This window comes from Phyllopteryx taeniolatus, chromosome 11 (genome assembly GCF_024500385.1).
Source record: "Phyllopteryx taeniolatus isolate TA_2022b chromosome 11, UOR_Ptae_1.2, whole genome shotgun sequence".
Taxonomy (NCBI): Eukaryota; Metazoa; Chordata; class Actinopteri; order Syngnathiformes; family Syngnathidae; genus Phyllopteryx; species Phyllopteryx taeniolatus.
Genome location: NC_084512.1, coordinates 2,442,414 through 2,467,688, shown reverse-complemented (window position 1 = coordinate 2,467,688; position 25,275 = coordinate 2,442,414). Strand labels below are relative to the sequence as shown.

Below are 25,275 nucleotides of genomic sequence, written 5' to 3'. Positions count from 1 at the left end.
ACTTTACTAGATAAAATAGCCTGATTTATAACGCTTTAACTTAAAATTACGCTAAACCGGCAGTCACGCAGGCATCGCTTCCGGCTTGATCTTTTCCCAAATTAATTACATTTTTAGTTCATCCTCATATACGCTACACTAGTTTACACATTACTTAACATTTTAAGTCGTAACAAACACACATTACGTTTATTCAAATAAAGACATTCAATAAAACATCTTCTATTAATTTAACTCCGTAGGACATTGAGTTAAATTCATTTTCATCTTTTCATCTTTCTTACTTAGGTTTGTTTTCTTTAAGGTTTACTAGTATTTTCAAGTAAACTCAAATATTTCGGGTGACCAAGGAAAAATCTTAATCCTTTAGGACACAAGAGACAGGACAAGCACTTTGAGAATAATGAGAGATACAATTTATTGAAAATTGGCATACAAGGAAACAGTTCAAATCCAACCTGATGGGTGCTTTTTAAGCAGTGTCTGCCTATTTCTCCGATCCCAAGGCAAGGTCATGTATACACACATGAAAAGGTTGTCATCATATGCCTCATGCAACTGCCCCCCAATCTACGAACCACAGACATCAAGCTTTGTCTCACAGCAACGCGATTTTACAATATCAGAGAGAGAGACAAACAATCTTATCTTTGCACTGAAACAAAAGGCAGTTATAATTAACATACAATAAATTCTATAAGTCCAAAGGCATATACTTATCTAACACCGGGTTTACAGTGCACTTCTGTACTGTTCAAATACTTTTTAGGAGAGTTCCATTTCCTATTAATTGAAGGAGAATATTTAATAACTAATATTTCCCTGGTAATTCAAAGCACAAATGTTTTTAATGTCTAATAGTGAGCACTAGAGTATACAAGACTGGACACAAGAATGCAAGTAAGATGCTGAAGTCTTATGTCTGGGCCAGAAGAATTATAGTGTACAATATATAAAGGAGTCAAGTAATGAAGTACAAACATTTTAGGTTATTTTTTTTGTATAGTATAGTATTTGATGGCCAATGCGCTAAAACCTATCAAAGTTTAATGGAAATGAGATTTGAAAAGCAAGCATTGGACTAAGACATCGTAATGCAGTATTTATAAGTTCAACCATCAAGAATTTTCATGTCTGACTTATTTCCCTCGATCTCATGCAATTTTAGCTTTCAAGACCTTGTGCAATGTATCCATGATGGCTTCCTTGTTGTTGGCGACATTATAAAATGTCAACTGCACCAGAGAGTCAAAATCTTCCTCTGAGTAGGTGAGATTCCCAGTGGTGAATGGAGAGTTGCTGCTGTGTACGTCCACTTCTCCAGCTTTTATTTCTTCCGCAGTTTTGCGCCTTACGCCTGTGAACAACAAGGATAACCATTGTTTGTCATCCTAAGGTACAAAACATCCATCCATCCATCCATTTTCTGAGCCGCTTCTCCTCACTAGGGTCGCGGGCGTGCTGGAGCCTATCCCAACTGTCATCGGGCAGGAGGCGGAGTACACCCTGAACTGGTTGCCAGCCAATCGCAGGGCACATAGAAACAAACAACCAGTCGCACTCACATTCACACCTAGGGACAATTTAGAGACTTCAATTAACCTAGCATGCATGTTTTTGGGATGTGGGAGGAAACCGGAGTGCCCGGAGAAAACCCACACAGGCACGGGGGAGAACATGCAAACTCCACACAAGCGGGGCCGGGGATTGAACCCTCAGAACTGTGAGGTAGACGCTATAACCAGTCGTCCACCGTGCCGCCAGGTCCAAAACATGAAAATACATTTTTGGTTCAAAAGCGGGAATCAATAGATTCCTTGAAAAAAAAATTAAAGGAACACAATCTTAAAAGTTATTCAATGGATATCAATCAAATGGGTAGCAATAATGATTGTGAATGAATTTCACCATTATTGTTTAAAAATTTGACAAACAACATGCAGAAAGGAGGGTACCCACAGATCACAAATCTCCCTTTCTGGTTTATTTTTGGCAAGTTTTGTATTTCCCCAGTGCCGTTGCCACTAGTGGTAGCTTGCATTGGTATCGTCAGCCTGTATAGGTGGCTGAATTAGAGTCGTTCATCCTCCGTAGCCCGAAGGTTTGCTGTGTCTCCCAGCACAATGTCAAGAGCATGTAGGTGGAGGGAGCCATAAGAGGGCAACCAACCCAGCATGAACACTATCTGCTTCTTTGTGCAAGTGCCAACGAGAGGTAACCTGGCTGATGTCATCCTCTGGCCCATTGTCAGAACATATGCTAAGGCAATGGGCCTTGGGCAGGCTGTGCAGGACAAAGTCCAGCCTAATTTTGTTTGAGTATATCAGTGGTTCTCGGATGATGAAGGCCTTGATGCTACTGAAGTCAATCAAACACCTCCTGTTCATGTATCGTTGCACTACAGAATGTCCTGGAGTTAATTGATGCCCAGATCCAAGTCTGGAAGACGATTCCCTAGTAGACCAGCCACCATCATATTAGTTGCATGCCCAGACATTAAAAGTGCATGCAGGCAAGTGGAGGGCATAAATCATTCATGTGCCAGATCATTAGTTGTCTTTCGGCAATTAACAGAAGTTGGTTCACCCTGTGATCCAATTTTTCACCTCTGACTTTGAGTGTGATTGTAATTCTGATCCTCAATGCATTGATGATTTGGATTTCCAATGATCATTCTTGACCATTAGTTAATTATGGATTAAATAACATTTAATCATTTACTTTTGTAGACGCAGCATACCTGGTTGTTTGAACTGTTTGAATGAAATATTGACAAGTGGGAAGTGAATCACAATCGGTGCCTTGGGATTCTCCATATCTTCAAAGATATAAACCTCCTTCTTAGGTGCTTCTTCCAGAGTGGTAAAATCGACATGAGGGAAGGGGATGTCATGGTCTTTACAGTAAGCTGCTGTCATCTTTAGATCCTGTTAACAGGATAATAATGATTACATGAATGGAACATTGTAATTACTTTCAAACAGATCAGTTGAAAAGAGGTTCGCTTTCACCCTGAAGATGTTGTCTGGATTCCAGGAATAATCAAGGGATATGATAACGTCCACTTCTCTCTCGGGACGTAGGACGGGGGCACAGGCAACATTTATGTGATGACCAGAATCAATGAGCTGGAGAATGGAGTCGCTGGGCGTCAGTAAGTTTGGAAATGCATCAATGTGTGTTTCTGGAGAAAGAATAAATACAATCAATGAATACAATAAATGTATGAAATTGATACAGTCTGACAAATAAGCAGTAAAACTATGTACTGTAAAACAGATGAGCATTACAATATGTATCAGACTGGCAACTTTATCAGACAGAAACTAATGGGAACAACAGGGACAAGGGGTGTATCCAGAAAGTACTCACAGCGCTTTACTCTTTCCAAATTTACTGTTACAACCTCATTCCAAAATGGTTAAATCAATTGATCACTCAAAATTCTGCACACCACACCCCATCATGACAAAATTTAAATGTTATTCACATTTTCTCCCTCAAATGCATAAAAAACTGAAATCACATGTCCATATTGTTAGTACTGACTACATTTGCTCAGTATTTTGTTGATGCCAGAAGCTTGGCAACTCTTTGGTCAGTTTATGTGCTGGAGAGGAGGAACTGTCGGGAAGTCGAGTCTCAGATTCAGGAGGAGCATTGGAGGTTTCGTCCTGGCTGTGGGACAGTGGACCAGGACTTCACCCTCAGCAGGGTTCTGGAGTGTTAATGAGAGTTCACCTAAACAGTGCACATATGCTTTGTGGACTTGGAGAACGCGTTCGACTGTGTCCCTCGAGGAGACCTGTGGATTGTCTTCATAACTTTTATGGACAGAATTTCTAGGCACTGTTGAGGGGTTGCGGTTTGGTGGCCTCAGCATTGCTTCTCTGCATTTTGCAGATGATGTGGTGCTTCATCAAGTAGTAATCTTCAACTCTTGCTGGCGCGATTCACAGCCGAGTGTGAAGCGGTTGGAATGAGAATCAGCACCTCCAAATTTAGGCCATTTTCCTCAGTTGGAAAAGGGTGGAGTGCCCTATCCAGGTCAGGAATGAGATCCTGCCTCAAACTGAGGAGTTCAAGTATTTTGGGTTCTTATGCACGAGTGAGGGAAGAATGGAGCGTGAGATTGACATGGGGATGGATTGATGCAGCGTCTGGAGTGATACAGACTCTGTATCGACCTGTCATGATGAAGAAGTAGCCGAGCCGAGAGGAAAAGTTCTCAAATTACCGGCCGCTCTATTGTACGTTCCTACCCTCACCTATGGTCACGAGCCGTGAGCCGTGACCAAATAAATAAAATAAAAAAGATTGTTGTTACAAGCGCCCGAAATGAGTTTCCTCCGTAGGGTGTCCAGGCTCTCCTTTAGAGATAGGGTGAGAAGTTTGGTCATCCAGGTGGGGGTCAGAGTTGACCCGCTCCTCCACTGCCTATAGAGAGTGGCCAGATGAGGTGCCTCGGGCATTTGTTTAGGATGCCTGCTGGATGCCTCCCTGGTGAGGTTTTCCGGGCACATCCCACCTGGAAGAGGCCCTGGGGAAGACCCAGGACACACTGCAGAGACTACCTGTATGTCTCTCGGCTGGCCTGGGAATGCCTCAGGATTCCCCCAGAAAAGATGGAAAAAGTTGCTGGGGAGCAGAAAGTCTGAGCTTCTCTGCTTAGGTTGCTGCACCCTGCGACCCAACCATGGATAAGCGGAAGAAAATAGTTGGATGGATGAGCTGTATTATTTACTATAGTTCAGTATGTATTGCAGTATTTATTAATTGTCTTTAATTTTTTTTCTTTAATGATATTCAAATGTTAGTGCTGTTCCAAGGTCAAGGTTGACATGGTTACATAGACGGGTAGCTGTCCTGTGTTCCAGCCTCAAGGACACATACAGCGCATCTCGGTGCCTGGTTGTTATACCAACACAAAGCTTTACTAAAGATCCTGTTGATTCACCTAATGTCAACTAAATATGCTGTATTTGGCCTTAATATAGTATCCATGTCTTTAATATGCCACAAATAGCTTTGACATTGCATACATAGACATGACAGGGATGTAGAACTGAGTAAGTTGTTGCCTGTGACCTAAAAATGCGTGTCACGCTGGTGAGGAGTTGAAGTTTGGCACCCGCTTCTACGTGTGTGTGAGTGTGTGTGTGTGTGTGTGTGTTTATTATCTCTTTGCTTTGCTCCTAAAACAGAGACAACAAAGTGCAAATTCTTTTGTGAACTAATTCTTTTTCCATTTCAGAAATGCCACTGCAATGATGAGTGCCTACCTTTCCATGCTGTGAAGTTGCTATGTGCATTGTAGTTTGTGTGCAGAAGGAGACCATTCATGAAATTGTGTACTTTAGAACTAATTGGGCGATTCCTCAAGAAATCACTGATGATTCTGGATACATCTGTGGATGGATCTATGAGGTGTGTATCAAGAGTTGAAGGATCATCATCAGTCTCTGCAGAAAGTGGGAAAACATAATTACTTCACTGGACCATTAAAATAGCATTAAAATGTATATTAAATCAACATTTAACTAGTGTATATAAATAATATTGGTTAAGATTTGCATTCAACAAAATTGTTATCAAAGAAAAACAGGCAGGTCGAAACATTCCAGGATAAATAAATATGAAATGAATATGTATTGTACATGGTTATGTCAGCTTTATATGCTCAACATGGCGATGTAATCATCCTGAAGTGTCCCTACGTCAGTGAATATTTTTGGAGAGATTATCCCTGTATTGCTGGAACCTATCCCAACTGACTCTGGGCGAGAGGCGGGGTACACCCTGAGCTGGTCGCCAGCCAATCGTAGGGCACATATAAACAAACAACCATGCGCACTGACATTCACACCTACGGGCAATTTAGAATCTTCAATTAACCTACCATGCATGGTTTTGGGATGTGGGAGGAAACCGGAGTGCCTGGAGAAAACCCACGCAGGAACAGGTAGAACACGCAAACTCCACATAGGCGAGGCCGGATTTGAACCCGTGTCCTCAAAACTGCAAAGCAGAGGTGCTAACCTGTGGTCCACCGTGCCTCCTGACCAAAAAAACTAAATACCAAATATATTTTTCAACTCAAAGCACCCTTATATTCCTATACTTGTAGTGGAAGCTTTACCTATGTTGTCGATATCTGGCCCAAACAAGGAGTCAGACTCAGCTTCCGAACCAGTGGCGAGCTTGAATAATTGAGTCGGATTGACTGAGAAGCAACTGCTCCATATTCCTAATTGAAAAGAAAAATGTTAACTTTAAATTGCTTCTCGATTATTGTATATTGTAAAATGACAGTAGTAAAAACAATATTGTATAGTTACAAACACACACATACATATACGCATTATATACAGTGTGAGGGAAAAGTATGTGAACTGTTTGGAATTACTTAAATTTCTGCATAAATTCATCATAAAATGAATACAGAAGAAATAATCAAAAACAGGAAGAGATGTTAAGTTGTCCCTTGTGTCAATTTTGTGCCATTTTAATAGAGCTCATTTCATACACAAGGTAACTCAATGTGGTTTACTTGAGCATTTAAAAACAAAGAAAGAAAAAACTGCTTATAAACATCCATCCATCCATCCATCCATCCATTTTCTGAGCCGCAACGGTCGCGGTTTGGCTGGAGCCTATCCCAGCTATCATCGGGCAGGAGGCGGGGTACACCCTGAACTGGTTGCCAGCCAATCGCAGGGCACATACAAATAAACAACCATTCGCACTCACATTCACACCTACGGGCAATTTAGAGTCTTCAATTAACCTACCATGCATGCTTTTGGGATGTGGGAGGAAACCGGAGTACCCGGAGAAAACCCACGCAGGCACGGGCAGAACATGGTGGAGTCCTCAGAACTGTGAGGCAGACACTCTAACCAGTCGGCCACGGTGCCGCCTGCTGTTAGGAGTTCTGGAGCTATCTGATTCAGGGGCTTTGTGAGCTTGCTGATGATTTCAGAAAAGTGTAGCTGACTTTGTCTTAGTCAATTTTGAGTTTAGTTTTTCTCCACTTACGTTCTGCTTTCCTCCACTTTGATTTCATTGTGCGCCTTCATTGTATTCTAGGTCGCCTCAAGATTGTCTTAGTTTTTATAGAAGTGACAGCATTCATGGCATTGGAGATTTTCCAGGTGAAATTATCCAAAAGTTCATCAACTGTCTCAGCATTCACAGTTTGTGGCACAGCTAAATTAGTGGCGGTAGTCTCATTTATGTACATTTTTTTAATAGACATAGACATTGTCTGAAATTTTGGAAGAATCTGTAATTCAAAGAATACACAAAAATGGTCAGAAATAGCCATATCGTGAATGTGAACTGATAGAATTTCAACATCCGTAGGGATGACCAGGTCTAAGATGTGACCTTCAGTGTGGGTTGGAGTCTTAATATGTTGAGAGAGGTCAAATGCGTCTAGTGTAGCAGAGAGTTGTTTAGATTTTTTTTCCATGTTATTATCCATAGAACTGCTCGATGATCCATTACCATTTCCACAGTCCACATCTGTCCTCTTTGTTGAGCTAAGCATGCTTCTGCTCACCATTTTTAGACATTGCTAGAGTGGTTTCATTCCCCAACTGTCCATTTACATCCACATACAGTTCAAGATGGTGGATTTTCGTTTCCAGGACCGCCATCTTTTGTAGCAGTTTGTGATCTTCAGTGGAAATGGGAGGCATCTTGTTGCTGGTCTCGTTGCTAATAGCAGGCTTGTGCTAATTAGCAGGCCATGCTTACATAATCGTAAGGGGGTATCAAAAAATATTGGAATATGGCAACAACTGACTGCATCTAAAAAAAGGTACAGCCCCACAAGTTTAAAAATATATAGGAGCTGCTTCTTCTAATTTCTTTGGAAGAAGAAAAACAAGCTTATCAGCAAGAAAAATGTTTACAGAGGCGAAGCAATCAGAGCGAGCAGAAAAGCGTCTGCACTGTTCTTTGGATCAGTCCTCAGATTGTGTCCCATGCACAGCCATCCCTGAAATTCAACCTGTTGTTCTCATGATCTTCATCTAAATCATAAGAATGAACAAACAGGCTGCTTAAACTAATACCACAAACAATTACAGTATATTTTTTCATAGAGCATAACGTAAATATTCACAGGGCAGGGAGGAAAAAGTAAGCGAGCCCTTTGGATTTAATAACTGGTTGACCCTCCTTTAATAAAAGTTTCAGTTTTGCAAGAATCCTGTGATGTCTGGTGGGAAAATCTCTCGAAGTCATTCCACAGCATCTCAATCGGATTGAGGTCAGGACTTTGACTGGGCCACCGCAGAACACACATTTTCTTCTTCTGAAGACAATTGCGCTGTTGATTTGCTTTTGTGTTTTTAATCATTGTCCTGTTGCAACACCCATCCTCTTTGGAGCTTCTACTGTCGGACAAATGGCCTCAAAGTCTTACGCAAAATATCTTGATGAACTTGGGAATAAGTTTTTCCATTGATGATAACAAGTACGCCTGTGCCATAATGCTCCGTCCACCAGGCTTCACAGTTGGGATAGGGTTTTGATGTTTGTGTGCCGAGACATTTTTCCTCATTGTTCCGCCGAAAAAATTCTATTTTGGTTTCATCTGAATATTTTGCCAGTCGTGCTGTGAAACCTCCAAATCCTCTTTAGCAAACTTGTGTAACAATGTTTTATATATATATATATATATATATATATATATATATATATATATATATATATATATATATATATATATCGTCCACACATTCACACCTAAGGGCAATTTAGAGTCGTCAATCAACCTACCATGCATGTTTTTGGGATGTGGGAGGAAACTGGAGTGCCCACGCAGGCACGGGGAGAACATCCAAACTCCACACAGACGGGGGCCGGGATTTGAACCCCGGTCCTCAGAACTGTGAGGCAGAAGTGCTAACCAGATTATTCAATGTTCAAACTGATCAACTTTATTGTTTTTAGAAAATAATCATTAACTGAGAATTTTATGGCTGCAACGTTCCAAAAAAGCTGGGACAGGTGGAAAAAAAGACTGAGAAAGTTGGGGAATGCTCTTTAAACACTTGTTTGAAACATCCCACAGGTGAACAGACTAAGTGGGAACAGGTGGGTACCATGATTGGGTAGAAAAAGAGCTTCCCTGAATTGCTCAGTCATTCACAAGCAAAGATGGGGCGAGGTTCACCTCTTTGTGAACAAGTGCGTGAGAAAATAGTCAAACAGTTTAAGGACAATGTTCCTCAACGTGTTCTCAGTCTTCTGTGGTCCGACGAGTCCACATTTCAAATTGTTTTTGGAAAATGTGGACGTTGTGTCCTCCGGGCCAAAGAGGAAAAGAACCATCCGACTGTTATGGATGCAAAGTTCAAAAGCCAGCATCTGTGATGGTATGGGGCTGTGTTAGTGCCAATGGCTTGGGTAACTTACACATCTGTGAAGGCACCATTAATGCTGAAAGGTACATACAGGTTTTGGAGAAACATATGCTGCCATCCAAGCAAAAAAAATGTTCATGGACGCCCCTGCTTATTTCAGCAAGACAATGCCAAACCACATTCTGCACGTGTTACAACAGCGTAGCTTCGTAGTAAAAGAGTGCGGGTACTAGACTGGCCTGCAGTCCAGACCTGTCTCCCATTGAAAATGTGAAACTACAAGAACGGAGACCCCGGACTGTTGAACAGCTGAAGCTGTACATCAAGCAAGAATGGGAAAGAATTCCAGCTACAAAGCTTCAACAATTAGTGTCCTCAGTTCCCAAACGTTTATTGAATGTTGTTGAAAGAAAAGGTGATGTAACACAGTGGTAAACATGACCCTGTTCCAGCTTTTTTGGAACGTGCTGCAGCCATAAAATTCCAAGTTAATGATTATTAGCTAAAAACAATAAAGTTTATCAGTTTGAACATTAAATATCTTGTCGTTGTATTGTATTCAACTATATATAGGTTGAACATTGATTTGCACATCATTGTATTCTGTTTTTATTTATGTTTAACACAACGTCCCAACTTCCATGGGGTTCTAAGTGGAGAAAACATGTGCAAAGACAGAACTTCTTCTTTTCCTTTCGGCTTGTCCCGTTAGGGGTCGCCACAGCGCGACATCCTTTCCCATGAAAGCCTATCTCCTGCATCCTCCTCTAAAAACACCAACTGCCATCATGTCTTCCCTCACGACATCCATCAACCTCTTTGGTCTTCCTCTAGCTCTCTTGCCTGGCAGCTCCATCCTCATCATCCTTCGACCAATATACTCACTATTACTCCTCTGGACGTGTCCAAACCATCGAAGTCTGCGCTCTCTAACTTTGTCTCCAAAACATCGAACCTTGGCTGTCCCTCTGATGAGCTCATTTCTAATTTTATCCAACCTGGTCACTCCGAGAGCGAACCTCAACATCTTAATTTCCGCCACCTCCAGCTCTGCTTCCTGTTGTCTCTTCAGTGCCACTGTCTCTAATCCGTGCATCAAGGCTGGCCTCACCACTGTTTTATAAACTTTGCCCTTCATCCTAGCAGATACTTTTCTGTCGCATAACACACCTGACACCTTCCTCCACCCGTTCCAACCTGCTTGGACCCATTTCTTCACTTCCTGACCACACTCACCATTGCTTTGGATGGTTGACCCCAAGTATTTAAAGTCCTCCACCCTTGCTATCTCTTCTCCCTGTAGCCTCACTCTTCCCCCTCCACCCCTCTCATTCATGCATATATATTACTTCAGATAATCTTCATTCCTCTCCTATCCAGTGCATGCCTCCATCTTTCTAACTGTTCCTCCAGCTGCTCCCTGCTTTCACTGCAGATCACAATGTCATCTGCAAACATCATGGTCCACGGGGATTCCAGTCTAACCTCATCTGTCAGCTTATCCATCACCACTGCAAAAAGGAAGGGGCTGAGGGCTGATCCCTGATGCAGTACCACGTCCACCTTAAATTTGTCTGTCACACCTACAGCACACCTCACCGCTGTTCTGCTGCCATCGTACATGTCCTGTATTTTAACATACTTCTCTGCCACTCCAAACTTCCCCATGCAGTACCACAGTTTCTCTCTGGGTACTCTGTCATAGGCTTTCTCTAGATCTACAAAGACACAATGTAGCTCCTTCTGACCTTCTCTGTACTTTTCCATCAACATCCTCAAGGCAAATAATGCATCTGTGGTACTCTTTCTAGGCATGAAACCATACTGTTGATCGCAAATACTCACTTCAGTCCTGAGTCTAGCCTACACTACTCTTTCCCATAACTTCATTGTGTGGCTCATCAACTTTATTCCTCTATAGTTGCCACAGCTCTGCACATCACCTTTGTTCTTAAAAATGGGCACCAGTACACTTTTCCTCCATTCCTCAGGCATCTTCTCATGCACTAGAATTCTATTGAACAAGCTGGTCAAAAACTCCACAACCACCTCTCCTAGATGCTTCCATACCTCCACTGGAATGTCATCAGGACCAACTGCCTTTCCATTTTTCATCATCTTTAATGCCTTTCTAACTTCCCCCTTACTAATCATTGCCACTACCTGGTCCACTACACTTGCCTCTTCTACTCTCCCTTCGCTCTCATTTTCCTCATTCATCAACTCCTCGAAGTATTCTTTCCATCTAGCTAGCACACTGCTGGCACCAGTCAACATATTTCCATCTCTATCCTTAATCACCATAACCTGCTGCACATCCTTTCCATCTCTATCCCTCTGTCTGGCCAGCCTGTATAGATCCTTTTCTCCTTCTTTAGTGTCCAACCTGCCATACATGTCATCATATGCCTCTTGTTTGGCCTTTGCCACCTCTACCTTTGCCCTTTGTCGCATCTCAATGTATTCCTTTCGGCTCTCCTCGGTCCTGTCAGTGTCCCACTTCTTCTTAGCTAACCTTTTTCCTTGTATGATTTCCTGTACTGTGAGGTTCCACCACCAAGTCTCCTTCTCTCCTTTCCTGCCAGAAGATACACCATGTACTCTCCTGCCTGCCTCTCTGATCACCTTGGCTGCAGTGGTCCAGTCTTCTGGAAGCTCCTCCCGTCCACCGAGAGCCTGTCTCACCTCTTCCAGAAAAGCTGCACAACACTCGTCCTGTCTCAGCTTCCACCACATGGTTACAGTTGGTAACCTCCTTCAGATTACATCGTCTGCACAAGATGTAATCCACCTGCGTGCTTCTACCTCCGCTCTTGTAGGTCACCATATGTTCGTGCCTCTTCTGGAAAAAAGTGTTCACTACAGCCATTTGCATCGTTGTTGCAAAGTCTACCACCATCTGTCCCTCCAAGTTCCTTTCCTGGATGCCGTACTTACCCATCACTTCTTCATCACCCCTGTTACCTTCACCAACATGTCCATTACAATCTGCACCAATCATGACTCTCTCTCTGTCTGGGATGCTCAGTACTACTTCGTCGACCTCTTTCCAGAATTTCTCTTTCACCTCGAGGTCACATCCTACCTGTGGGGCATAGCCACTAATCACATTACACATAACAACCTCAATTTCAAATTTCAGCCTCATCACTCGATCTGATACTCTTTTCACTTCCAAGACATTCTTAGCCAACTCTTCTTTTAAAATAACCCCGACTCCATTTCTCCACCATGGTAAAATAATTTAAACCCTGCCCCTAAACTTCTAGCCTTACTGCCTTTCCACCTGGTCTCCTGGACACACAATATATCAACCTTTGTATATCAACCATTCAAAGTCCCCACATTCAGTTCTAGGCGCTGTGCTTTCCTCTTCTCTTTCTGCCGAAGAACTCGCTTTCCACCTCTTCTTCTTCTTTGACTTCGACCCACAGTAGCTGAATTTCCAACGGCGCCCCGCAGGTTGACGGCGCCGGTGGCGGACGTTGTTAACCCGGGCCACGACCGATCCGGTATGGAATTCTTTGGATGAACGCTCATATTTGTTTGGCAAGGTTTTAAGCCGGATGCCCTTCCTGACGCAACCCTCTGCATTTATCCGGGCTTGGGACTGGCCTACAGCTTGCACTGACTTGTGCCCCCCATAGGGCTGCATTGTGTGCAAAGACAGAACAATTTATTTATTTATTCATGATTATTATTTATACTTTAACCTCTTCTGTTCAGCTGCATGGCCATGCAGAATGGTGGATCTGTATGCCTTTTGTGCTGGAACAGTTTTGCTGTGCAGCAGGGGAGTTTGAAATAGTGCCTCTGGTTATTTTTTAACTTTGTTTTAATTCTTCTGATGTTTATTGAAAATGCAGCTGGACAGAAAAGGCCTTTAGGGGGCAGAAAGAGAGACAGAACAGACAAGAGGAATAGGGGTGCGAAACACAGTTGTACAGTAGTTAGACATTCTAGATATTTGACCACAAGTAACGTTACAAAGGTAAAATCGTGTTCTTATTTGTAGATGGGGGGGGGGGGGGGGGGGGTGATGTATGTATGTTCTTACCAATCAGATAAGGTATGCGGACTTCTGGAAGTTTTTTGACAAGATGACCCAGGAAGAACTGACTGCCAAAGTCTTCAGCTCGTACAAAAGTCCCATACTTTAGAAAGCCAACCTCATAGGGGGTAAACTCGCACCACTCTGGTAATTGATAAAACAGAGTAAATAAATATTCTGGGGGGAAAAAAACTGAAATGCTCGTCATGTGAATTGCATTTTATATTGAATCCCCAACCTTTATTTGAACTTTGGCACACATTTTTGAATATAACAAATTTGTATTGGTTACACTCAGCTTGAACAAAATGTATAGGATATGTTAAATACCTGGTAAAGTGCCAAACTAATACAAAACCAACAATGATATTTACCAGCTTCTGAATGAAAGCCACTCTTCTCCTTCATACTGACAGCAGTGTATATGGGGAAAGGGTTTTGGCCTTCATTTACTGTCCTCTGCTGCTCAGAGAGGGTACTGGTAATTTTCTGCAAGTGTCCACAAATATAATGATTATTCTTTTTAAAGTAAAAATATATGCTGAACAAAAATATGACTAAGTATGCAGCAACCTACCTTCCCAAAAACAATTTGTTCATAAATCAGGCCTGCCATATCAGTAAGTGACACAATGTGCCCTTCGTTCATTTTTTCTTTCATTTCTTGCTTGTAATATTTCAGTTTCTCCGGAGAGAACACACTCAGGACACTCTTACATAGCTCTTTTCTTAGTTCAGCGATGGTACTGTCTATGCCGTCCTGTGACCAGTTTTCGTCTTTGGACAAGGCAGTCATAGCCCTGCTCATAATAGAAAAACAATTTTAAAAGGCCAAAATGAGTGGTGTGCATGTTTTCCAGCCACATTGTCCCATTAAAATAACAAACAGAACTTGAAGTATATGATTTTTAACCACAATGTAAGACTAGTATACAGTTACATTTTGTTTTTTAACTTGGAAAGCACACTCACCAAGTTGATCCAGACACTCCAGTGATATAAGAGACAGTATCTAGGAATTGTATTTCCTCCAGGCTTTTCAAACTACCAAGCAGGCCTGTCATTGCTCTGGATCCTCCCCCTGAACCCACCAATGCTATAGTTGGCACCTAAATAATGAAAGGCAGACAACAACTTCATATGACAGCTGCAGATTGAGAAACGCTTTGGCTTCACCTTCATGAACTCTTGGAAGTGTTCTACCAACAAAAGATAATATCACATTTACGGAAAATAAGGCAGAGGAGAAGTAGGTAGAGTAGATGATGAAATGCAGGGATCCCTGGAGCACACCCATAGTGGTCAGATGAGGGCTACCTGAATTAAGTGAGCGTAGTATGTGAGGTATGAATGGAACCATTCTATGGTGGTGTGGTCAATGCCAGTTGTGTAGTAAGTATGTTCACAGCTACTTCCCGCCTCTCACCGGTGGAAAATCCAGAGTGGAGTCCAACCCTTCTCAATAGGACTGGTACTGAAACCCAACTCATGGGTTAAGGCAATCCCAACCACGTATAGCCGGAACACTTTGCACTGCATACCAATGCATAAAGCCACCAACAACTTAGCTCCTGGAACCATCCCCTCCTCCACAATATGGTGACAGTTCAAGTTTACATACTTGTCATCCAAAATGTTTTGCTCACCAATTCTTAAGGAGAGTATCCTGTTTAAAGACCTCAGTTTAGCACACTGGCCATCATACTGTTTTTGAAAAGTGCTGCAATCACTCTTTTAACAATGTTGAAAATTGCGCCCCACAGCCAAGAATGTATACATGTAGCTTGTTGATATAGCATCATAATGTAGTTGTTCTGCACCTGATCTGGTGATGGTGGAGAATCTAGGCCAAAGAGCTGTTGCATTTTCTGCCCCACAATGAGCTTTCTCTTCTTCAAATACTCTTTCTCTTGTTGTGGAATGTCAAAATCCAAACGAACTGCAATACAGTTGTCGTTGCTGCGGATTTTCAAGGCAATAACAGAATAGCTGAAGTAAACATTTGGATTTTCACAGGATCTTGTAGATAAGGCGCACATGAAAATACTTTTTGTCATAAGAGGTACAACAAAACTGAAGCTTGTATTTTGAGCATAACATTGAAAAGGAGGATATTTACCATTCATGTGTCTCAACATTTAAGTCCACTGTGTCCTGTGACAAGGAAAAACCCATTAGTCAGCTTTATAACTTGGATAATCAGGATTAAAATTAAAAATCAGAAGACTGAGTAGGATTTTGGTGAGATTTTTTGTTTGTACTATAGTTAGCATAAAAGGCAGCACATCGATGCAATTGTTCAAAGGAATTAGTGAGGGAAGTGTAGATTTAGAAAGTTGTATACAGTATATGCTCAGTGTGAAGAGTGCATTATCTATCTATTTATCTAAATATCCATCTATTCATCTATTCATCTATTGCACCTATTTTGATTTGAAAATCGATTTTAGAATTTTAACATCTGGTATTGGAGGAATCGATCATTTACACGAGGATCTGTACTACTGCTGTCTCAATGCAGACCATATATTCTATGGCTTTTTCATCAACGATACAGTATTCATTAATTCTCCAATTCTTTTTGCACTCACCCAGACATCCATTTACTTCTGCTTATTCGAGGTCGAGTCACAGAGGCAGCAGCTTAAGCAGCGAACCCCAGACTTCCCCATACCCAGCCACTTCGTCCACCTCTTCTGGGGGAATCCCGAGGCATTCCTATGCCAGCCCAGAGATACAGTCTCTCCAGCATGTCCTGGGTCATCCCTCTGGTCTCCTCCCGCTGGGACCTGTCCTGAACACCTCACCAGGGAGGCGTCCAAGGGGTATCCTAACCAGATGCCTGAGTCACCTCATCTGGCTTCTCTCGATGTGGAAGATTAGCGGCTCGATTCTGAGCCCTTCTTGGATGACCGAGCTTCTCACCCTACGTCTAAGGGAGAGCCCGGACACCCTGCGAAGGAAACTCATTTCAGCCGCTTGTATCCACGATCTTGTTCTGACAATAGGTGAGGGTTGGAACGTAGCTCGACCGATAGTACAAGAGCTTTCGACTAAACTCCTTCTTCACCATGGCAGACTGATACAGGGTCTGCATTACTGCAGACACTGCACCAATCCTCCTGTTGATCTCCTGCTCCAGTCTTCCCTCAATCGTGAACAAGACCACGAGATACTTCAACTTCTCCACTTAAGGCAAAATCTTTTAACCGACCCAGAGAGGGCACACCATCCTTTTCCGACTGTGGACCATGCTTTCACATTTGGAGGAGCTGATTTTCATCCCAGCCGGTTCACACTCAGCTGCGAATCACTCCAGTGAGAGCTGAAGCTCACATCTTAATGAAGCCATTAGAACCACATCATCTGCAAAAAGCAGGGACATAATACTGAAGTCACAAAACCGGACCTCCTCAACACCTCGGCTGTGCCTAGAAATTCTGTCCAGAAAGTTAATAAACAGAATTGTTGACAAAGTGCAGCATTGGTGGAGTTCAACTCTCACCGGAAACCAATCCAACTTACTCAATGTTCCACGGCCAGGTCGAAAACCATACTGCTCATCCTGAATCTGAGATTCGACTTCGTTATGAACGCTACTCTTCAGAACCCCTGAGTAGACCTTACCAGGGAGGTTGAGGAGTGTGATCCCCCTCTAGTTGGATCACACCCTCCAGTCCCCCTTCTTAAAAAGGGGGACCATGACCCCGGTCTGCCAATCCAGAGGCACTGTCCCTGATGTCCACACGATGTTGCAGAGGTGTGTCAACCAGGACACCCCCACAACATCTAGAGCCTTCAGGAACTCTGGGATGCTTTTATCAACCCCTGGTAGCCCTGCCACCGAGGAGCTTTTTAACCACCTTGGGGACCTGAAACCTACCTAACGATAGAGAAACCACCTCAGAATGGACAATCCGTGACGGGCACAGAGGTCCAATAAATGCACACTGTTCAGGTTCTGATCGGGGGAGCCATTCCTCCTAATCATGCCCTTCCAGGTCTCACTGTCATAGTCCACGTGAGCATTGATATCACCCAACAGAAGGGAGTACCCAACGGGAGCACTCTTCAAGACCTCGTCCAAGGACTCCAAAAAAGGTGGGTACTCTGAACTGCTGTTTGGTGCATACGCGCAAACAACAATCAGGACTGGTCCCCGCACCCAAATGGCGGAGAGAGCTACCCTCTCATCCACTAGGGTGAACCCCAACGTACAGGCAATAAGTATGCTTACACCTGCTCGGCGCCTGTCGCCGTGGGCAACTCCAGAGTGGAAGGGAGTCCAACCCCTCTCAAGAGGACTGGTACCAGAGCCCAAGCTGTGTGTGGAGGTGAGCCTTACTATATCGAGTCAGAACTTCTCAACCTCGAACACCAGCTTAGGCTCCTTCTCTGCCAGAGATGTGACATTCCACATCCCTAGAGCCAGCTTCTGTTGCCGGGGATCGGACCGCCTTCGGCCGCTACCTAGCTCATACACACCCGACTCCCTTGGCCCCTCCTATAGGAGGTGAGCCCACGGTAAGGGGGACCCACGTTGGCTCTTCAGGTTGTACCCGGCAGGCACTCGCCAAGGCACTCGCCTTCAAGCCACACCTCCAGGCCTGGCTCCAGAGACGGAGGGGGGGTGGGGTCCATTTATATTTTTCACCATCAGGGATCTCTGAGCCGTACTTTGTTGGATCCCTCACCTGGACCTGAGGGATCTGTTTGCCATGGGTGACCCTACCAGGGGCGTAAATCACCAGACAACTTAGCTCCTAGGATCACCGGCACACACAAACCCTGCACCACGATAAGGGAGCGGCAGGGAAGGGAAGGGGTCATTTTGTTTTGTTTTGTGTTGTTTTTTTTTTGTTTAACTTGACAATATGTGACAATATCTATGTAATGACTTACAGTATTGTTCTGCTTGTTTATTTGAAAAATTTAGTGCATAACCCAAATTGTTCATAAACAAGGTCATTCATAAACTGAGGTTCCACTCTATCTACAGTATTTTGTGAGGACAATCATACCTAGTGTTGTCTTTGTGCAATACACAAATAATATTACCTTATCAATGACAACGGAAACTTTCCTTTTGTGTTCAGGTGGTAGTGGTTGAAGCCTTGTAGAATTCAAGTTGATATCATCAGCAGAGGACTGAAAGACATGAAAATAGGTACAGTGGAGCTTAACCCTATCACTTTAATCAGATTTTTTTTTTCAAGCAACACACGACAGTCTAGAACCAATAGAAGCATAATAATGACTATACACTTGTTCAGTGTGATAAGAAAATAATAAATAATAAATTTTACATATATAATACAGATTTTCTTCTCACAAAATTAAATGGGATGATCTTTCGAAGTAAACCTACTCATCGTGGAGAAGTTGTACACAAACACAAATAAACCAGACCCACAGAGTTAACTTCATTGACCAAAACTCACTGAGACTCCGAGTTCAGTCTCCAAGTCTCTGTTGATGTAGAAACGCAACGTGGTGATTTCATCAGCCAATAAAGTCTGTTTCTCAGGACAGGCGCCCCGAAGCTTCATCACTTTACCCAGAAAATCTATGGCGAGCATATAGACAAATATTGATTGACTTATGATTAATGACATTGCCGCACCAATTGCCATAGTTTGCTATTTTTCTACAATTTTAAACATTGTCACCATTGTTAGCATCCAGCAGTGTGTGGATTATTAATAACTGTACTGATCGGTGTATATCAAAACCGTTCTTAATATCGGTGAAGCTTCAATACATATTGAAAAATCTGATTGATCGTTCTCAATAACGTTCATCAGGCAGAAATGAGAATATGAACTATTTTCTACGAACTTTCGTTCATTGAACTTGTTCAGGCACAACACTGACAAAGTCTGACATCCTGGTGAACAAAAACAGAATTTTACATTCCACTCTCATAACATACAATACCAGAATTGTTTAGTAGCTTGTCAACATTGATGTCCAAAGCAGAGAACGGAGCAGCCTAAAGGAAAGACATATTAGACATACTATAGGGCTGGGCAATTATGGAAAAAAATAATAATCACGATTATTTGACTGCTATTGAAATCACAATAAATAAACACGATTATTGATTGATTTCGAAACAGTATTTATTTAACTGCCAAAACTCAACTTTAAATATTGCGGAAAAAACCAGCAAGAAAATAAATTAGTAACAAGTAATATAATAGCATCTTAAAAAATAGAAATAAGAAACAATAAATGAGAACAAATACAGCCATAGCTAAAAACAAAACATTGGCACTACTTGGGTGACTCTATTGTCTATAATATATATTTGTCCATCCATCCATCCATATTCTACCGCTTAACCGGGGTCGAGTCGCCGGGGCAGTAGCTTGAGCAGGGACGCCCAGACTTCCCTCTCCCCAGCCACTTCATCCAGCTCTTCCGGGGGGATCCCGAGGCGTTCCCAGGCCAGCCGAAGGACGTAGTCTCTCCAGTGTGTCCTGGGTCGTCCACGGGGTCCCCTCCCGGTGGGACGTGCCCGGAACACCTCACCAGGGACCCGTCCGGGAGGCATCCGAATCAGATGCCCCAGCCACCTCATCTGGCTCCTCTCGATGTGGAGGAGGAGCAACTCTACTCTGAGATCCTCCCTGATGACCGAGCTTCTCACCCTATCTCTAAGGGAGAGCCCGGACACCCTGCGGAGGAAACTCATTTTGGCCGCTTGTATCCGGGATCTTGTTCTTTCGGTCACGACCCACAGCTCGTGACCATAGGTGAGGGTAGGAACGTAGATCGACCGGTAAATCGGCTTAGCTCCTTCTCTACCACAACAGATCGATACAAAGTCCGCATCACTGCAGACGCTGCACCGATCCGCCTGTCGATCTCCCGTTCCATTCTTCCCTCACTCGTGAACAAGACCCCAAGATTCTTGAACTACTCCACTTGGGGCAGGATCTCATCCCCGACCTGGAGTGGGCATGCCACCCTTTTCCGACTGAGGACCATGGTCTCAGATTTGGAGGTGCTGATTCTCATCCCAGCCGCTTCACACTCGGCTGTGAGAGTTGGAGGTTACGGCTTGATGAAGCCAACAGAACCACATCATCTGCAAAAAGCAGATATGCAAGACTGAGGCCACCAAGCCGGACCCCCTCTACGCCTCGGCTGCACCTAGAAATTCTGTCCATAAAAGTTATGAACAGAATCGGTGACAAAGGGCAGCCTTGGTGGAGTCCAACCCTCACCGGGAACGAGTCCGACTTACTGCCGGATATGCGGACCAAACTCCACAGGACTCCCCGAGGGACACGGTCGAATGCCTTCTTCAAGTCCACAAAACACATGTAGACTGGTTGGGTGAACTCCAATGCACTCTCCAGGACCCTGCCGAGGGTGTAGAGCTGGTCCACTGTTCCACGGACAGGACGAAAACCACACTGCTCCTGCTGAATCTGAGATTCGACTTCCCGACGGACCCTCCTCTACAGCATCCCTGAATAGACCTTACCAGGGAGGCTGAGGTAAGGTCTATTCAGGGATGCTGTAGACCTTACCTCAGCCTCCCTGGTAAGGTCTATTCAGGGATGCTGAATAGACCTTACCAGGGAGGCTGAGGTGGTCCCCCTTCTTAAAAAGGGGTGGTGGTCCCCCTTCTTAAAAACCAGGACAGCCCCACAACATTCAGAGCCTTTATGAATTCCGGGCTAATCTCATCCACCCCCGGGGCCTTGCCACCGAGGAGCTCTCATCCACCCCCGGGGCCTTGCCACCGAGGAGCTTTTTAACCACCTCGGTGACCTCAACCCCAGAGATAGGAGAGCACTGCCTCAGAGAATCCAGACTCTGCTCCCTCATGGGAAGGCGTGTCGGTGGAATTGAGGAGGTCTTCGAAGTATTCTCCCCACCGGCTCACAACGTCCTGAGTCGAGGTCACCAGCGCCCCATCCCCACTATATGCAGTGTTGATGGTGCACTGCTCCCCCCTCCTGAGATGCCGGATGGTGGACCAGAATTTCCTCGGAGCCGTCCGGAAGTCTTTCTCCATGGCCTCACCGGAGCCAACTCACCACCAGGTGGTGATGAGTGGACAGCTCCCCCCCTCTCTTCACCCAAGTGTCCAAGACATGCGGCCGCAAGTCCGATGACACGACCACAAAGTCGAACTGCGACCTAGGGTGTCCTGGTTTCAAGTGCATGTGTGGACACCCTTATGCTTGAACATGGTGTTCGCTATGGACAAACCGTGACGAGCACAGAAGTCCAATAACAGAACACCGCTCGGGTTCTGATCGGGGGGGGCCGTTCCTCCCAATCACGCCCTTCCAGGTCTCACTGTCATTGCCCTCGTGAGCATTGAAGTCCCCCAGCAGAACGATGGAGTCCCCAGCGGGAACGGTCTCCAGCACCCCCTCCAAGGACTCCAAAAATGGTGGGTACTCTGAACTGCTGTTTGGTGCATAGGCACAAACAACAGTCAGGACCCGTCCCCCCCACCCGAAGACGGAGGGAGGTTACCCTCTCGTCCACCGGGGTGAACCACAACGTACAGGCCCCAATCCGGGGGGCAATAAGTATACCCACACCTGCTCAGCGCCTCTCATCGTGGGCAACTCCAGAGTGGAAAAGAGTCCAACCCCTCTCGAGAGGACTGGTACCAGAGCCCAAGCTGTGTGTGGAGGTGAGTCCGACTATATCTAGTCGGAACTACTCGACCTCACACACCAGCTCGGGCTCCTTCCCTGCCAGAGAGGTGACATTCCACGTCCCTAGAGCCAGCTTCTGTAGCCGGGGATCGGATCGCCAAGGTCCCCGCCTTCGGCCACCGCCCAGCTCACACTGCACCCGACCCCAATGGCCCCTCCCACAGGTGGTGAGTCCATGGGAAGGGGGACCCACGTTACCCTTTCGGGCTGTGCCCGGCCGGTCCCCATGGGTGCAGGCCCGGCCACCAGGCGCTCGCCTTCGAGCCCCACCACCAGGCCTGGCTCCAGTGGGGGGCCTCGGTGACCCGCCTCCGGGCAAGGGAAAACGAAGTCCATTGTTTGTCATCATCATAAGGGGTCTTTGAGCCGTGCTTTGTCTGGTCCCTCACCTTGGACCTGTTTGTCATGGGTGACCCTGCCAGGGGCATAAAGCCCCAGACAACTTAGCTCCTAGGATCATTGGGACACAGAAACCCCTCCACCACGATAAGGTGACGGCTCAAGGAGGGGTATATATTTGTCTTTAAAAAAAAGAAATCATTCGCTCAATATTCTGGCAACTAGCAAATATAAATAATGTTGGTAATCGTAATTGACCTATTACAGGATAATTTTAGTCTGATTTCATGTCAGACAGTCGGGGAAAATAATTTGTTTGTGTCATTTTATACTAAGCAATGACTGTATCTGCTGTTCCTGCTGTGCGCGCCTTGGCCTCATAGGGGCAGTGTGGTGCGATTCAGAAATGGAGTACATTTTTACAGCAAGCTAAACAAGACTAGAAGATCGATCCATCCATCCATTTTCTGAACCGCTTCTCCTCACTAGGGTCGCGGGCGTGCTGGAGCCTATCCCAGCTATCATCGGGCAGGAGGGGGGGTACACCCTGAACTGGTTGCCAGCCAATCGCAGGGCACATACAAACAAACAACCATTCGCACTCACATTCACACCTACGGACAATTTAGAGTCTCCAATTCATGCATGTTTTTGGGATGTGGGAGGAAACCGGAGTGCCCGGAGAAAACCCACGCAGGCACGGGAAGAACATGCAAACTCCACACAGGCGGGACCGGGGATTGAACCCCGCTCCTCAGAACTGTGAGGCTGACACTCTAACCAGTCGGCACGGTGCCGCCAAGAGTAGAAGATGAAAGTCGTAATACAACTTTTTGAAACTTGTTTTTCACAGATTAGGAAGAATATATGACGGTGTATATTGTTACATTACCTGTTTGTATGTGTTACTACGGCGTTTGTGTGTGAACATTCGTTATTAGAAGGTAAATCCCTCTCTTGATCCAATGCTAATCTGAGCTATCCCGTCAATTGGGCTTCCATTGACGCGTTATTAGGATTCCCTCATAGCTTCTAGGCAGGACACGCCCTGTTCCAATATTACTGACTCCAGGACACGCTTCTGCACTATGATTGGCTATTGCATCCGTGTAGAACACACCCTTCTGCTTCCAGAAGGGAAAAGAAGTACTGTCAATGACAAAAGTGTGGCGGCGTTAACACATTTCCCACTCACCCTAACCCACCCTAATCCTAACCTTAACCCATCCTAAACTGCCATAAACCCCAACCTTAGCTCTAAACATAACCATAGCAATGGTTAATTGTTTTTCTTCTTTATGATCATGAGAATCCAAAATCGAAATTGTGATTGAATTTCAATTAATTGCCCAGTCAAAACATACTGTAAGTATTATTGAATGTGTAAATGTGTGATCAAGATGATTACTTGCAACTTTTGGACTTAAATATGGTAGACTCAGACACTAAGTGTACTGTTTACATAAATGCAAATGATACTCTTGATGTGTCTTACCAGGAGGATGCCATTACTGAGATATTCACAAGAGGGTTCCTCACTAAAAATAAAGAAAAAAAGAAATAAGGACATAGTTGCTGTAGTATGCAAGGTCTCTCAAAAATGTTGTCACAAAAGATAGAGAATATTTCAAACCCAAATTACAAACTACAAGTTCACGCTCATGACGGCCTTCCGAGGAAAACCATAACTACGATGTGGCCCGCAGCAAAAATGAGTCTGACACCCCTATTCTAGGGGCTTACGTTGAAGGGTAAAACTTGGAGTCTGTAGATTCGATTTGAAACATAGCGCCACTGTCTGGCAGAAACCTAGAAGTCTAAACCACCCAATCGGGCAAGGAAAAACTCAAAACCCCATTTGTGGAAAAAAGAAACCTTCAGAAGGGATCGCAGATTGGTGGGGGGGATCCCCCTTCCGGGATGACCAGGCTGCAGTGGATGTCGAGTTTATCACAAAGTCTGGGGCTGTACAATGTTCATTATGAGGGCAAGATGTACAATGTTCATTAAGATAGCATAAGAGTCCATTTAAAGAGAAAAGATGCCACAGGTTAGACGCCTTCGGCGGTTCTGCCTCAAGACCTGGCCTGGTCGGTCGGCGCAGAATGCTCCATGGCAATGACTTTGGGGGCAATGGTCGTGTGTGAAGATTAAATTTTGCCTATTACACTGTCTAGTCATCTCATCGTTTTTTTGTTTTGTTTGTTTTTTCTACTTTAATTGCATCTCTTATGGCTCTTGACGTGTCTGTAACATTCTAATCAATTTACACCGATCTGATCGGTTTGATCTGTATCGGCCGATAATTAGCATTTCATGCTGATCGGCCGATCGGCTTTCATGTCATAATTCACCAATCTGGTAATTAATTAATTAGTAATTTAATTTCAATAAAGTAATTTAATAACAGTAAGTTAGCACTCATTATTTCTGTCATGTTGTAATGTTGATCTGACCTAAACTTATGTCAGTGGCCAAGCCTTGAATGCCCCCTGGAGGTCAGTGATGTTTAACTTTTGTCAAAAATGCCAGAGAATACTTGAAGATAGTATACAGTACACAAGTGTACACAATAAATGAATAAGTCATGTAAATAGACACATTGTTCCATCCTGTGATCGGATCAGTGATCAGTTATCGTTTTTTTTAAACTTGCTGATCGGTGATCTGCCCCAAAAATCCCGATCGTGTAAAGCCTAGTAATAAATTAGCGATTGAACATGAGTATGGGTAGGTGTTGTTTTGATATGCAACAAAATATGATAGCGCTATAAGGTATAATACTAACTTTAACCATTCTGTATTTGGTAACCCAAGT

At 44.2% G+C, this 25,275-nt stretch overlaps 1 protein-coding gene across 4 annotated transcripts in view; it reads right to left on the bottom strand.

Moving 5' to 3' along the window:
- Nucleotides 1–393: 393 nt before the first annotated feature.
- Nucleotides 394–25,275, bottom strand: part of pla2g4f.1 (phospholipase A2, group IVF, tandem duplicate 1) — a 39,373-nt gene continuing 14,491 nt past the window's right edge. For 3 of the 4 annotated variants that reach the window (XM_061789471.1, XM_061789472.1, XM_061789474.1), the window contains 15 exons: nucleotides 23,953–23,995; nucleotides 19,366–19,420; nucleotides 18,870–18,994; nucleotides 18,487–18,576; nucleotides 15,548–15,582; nucleotides 15,249–15,387; nucleotides 14,401–14,537; nucleotides 14,006–14,228; nucleotides 13,803–13,917; nucleotides 13,435–13,572; nucleotides 6,140–6,247; nucleotides 5,283–5,462; nucleotides 3,012–3,184; nucleotides 2,741–2,927; nucleotides 394–1,357 (listed from right to left, as the gene is read on the bottom strand). In XM_061789471.1, the coding sequence (XP_061645455.1) occupies nucleotides 1,155–1,357; nucleotides 2,741–2,927; nucleotides 3,012–3,184; nucleotides 5,283–5,462; nucleotides 6,140–6,247; nucleotides 13,435–13,572; nucleotides 13,803–13,917; nucleotides 14,006–14,228; nucleotides 14,401–14,537; nucleotides 15,249–15,387; nucleotides 15,548–15,582; nucleotides 18,487–18,576; nucleotides 18,870–18,994; nucleotides 19,366–19,420; nucleotides 23,953–23,995 (1,951 nt within the window). In that variant the 3' untranslated portion in view covers nucleotides 394–1,154. The remainder of the gene's footprint in view (nucleotides 1,358–2,740; nucleotides 2,928–3,011; nucleotides 3,185–5,282; nucleotides 5,463–6,139; nucleotides 6,248–13,434; nucleotides 13,573–13,802; nucleotides 13,918–14,005; nucleotides 14,229–14,400; nucleotides 14,538–15,248; nucleotides 15,388–15,547; nucleotides 15,583–18,486; nucleotides 18,577–18,869; nucleotides 18,995–19,365; nucleotides 19,421–23,952; nucleotides 23,996–25,275) is intronic. The other variant, XM_061789473.1, reaches the window with a different exon arrangement.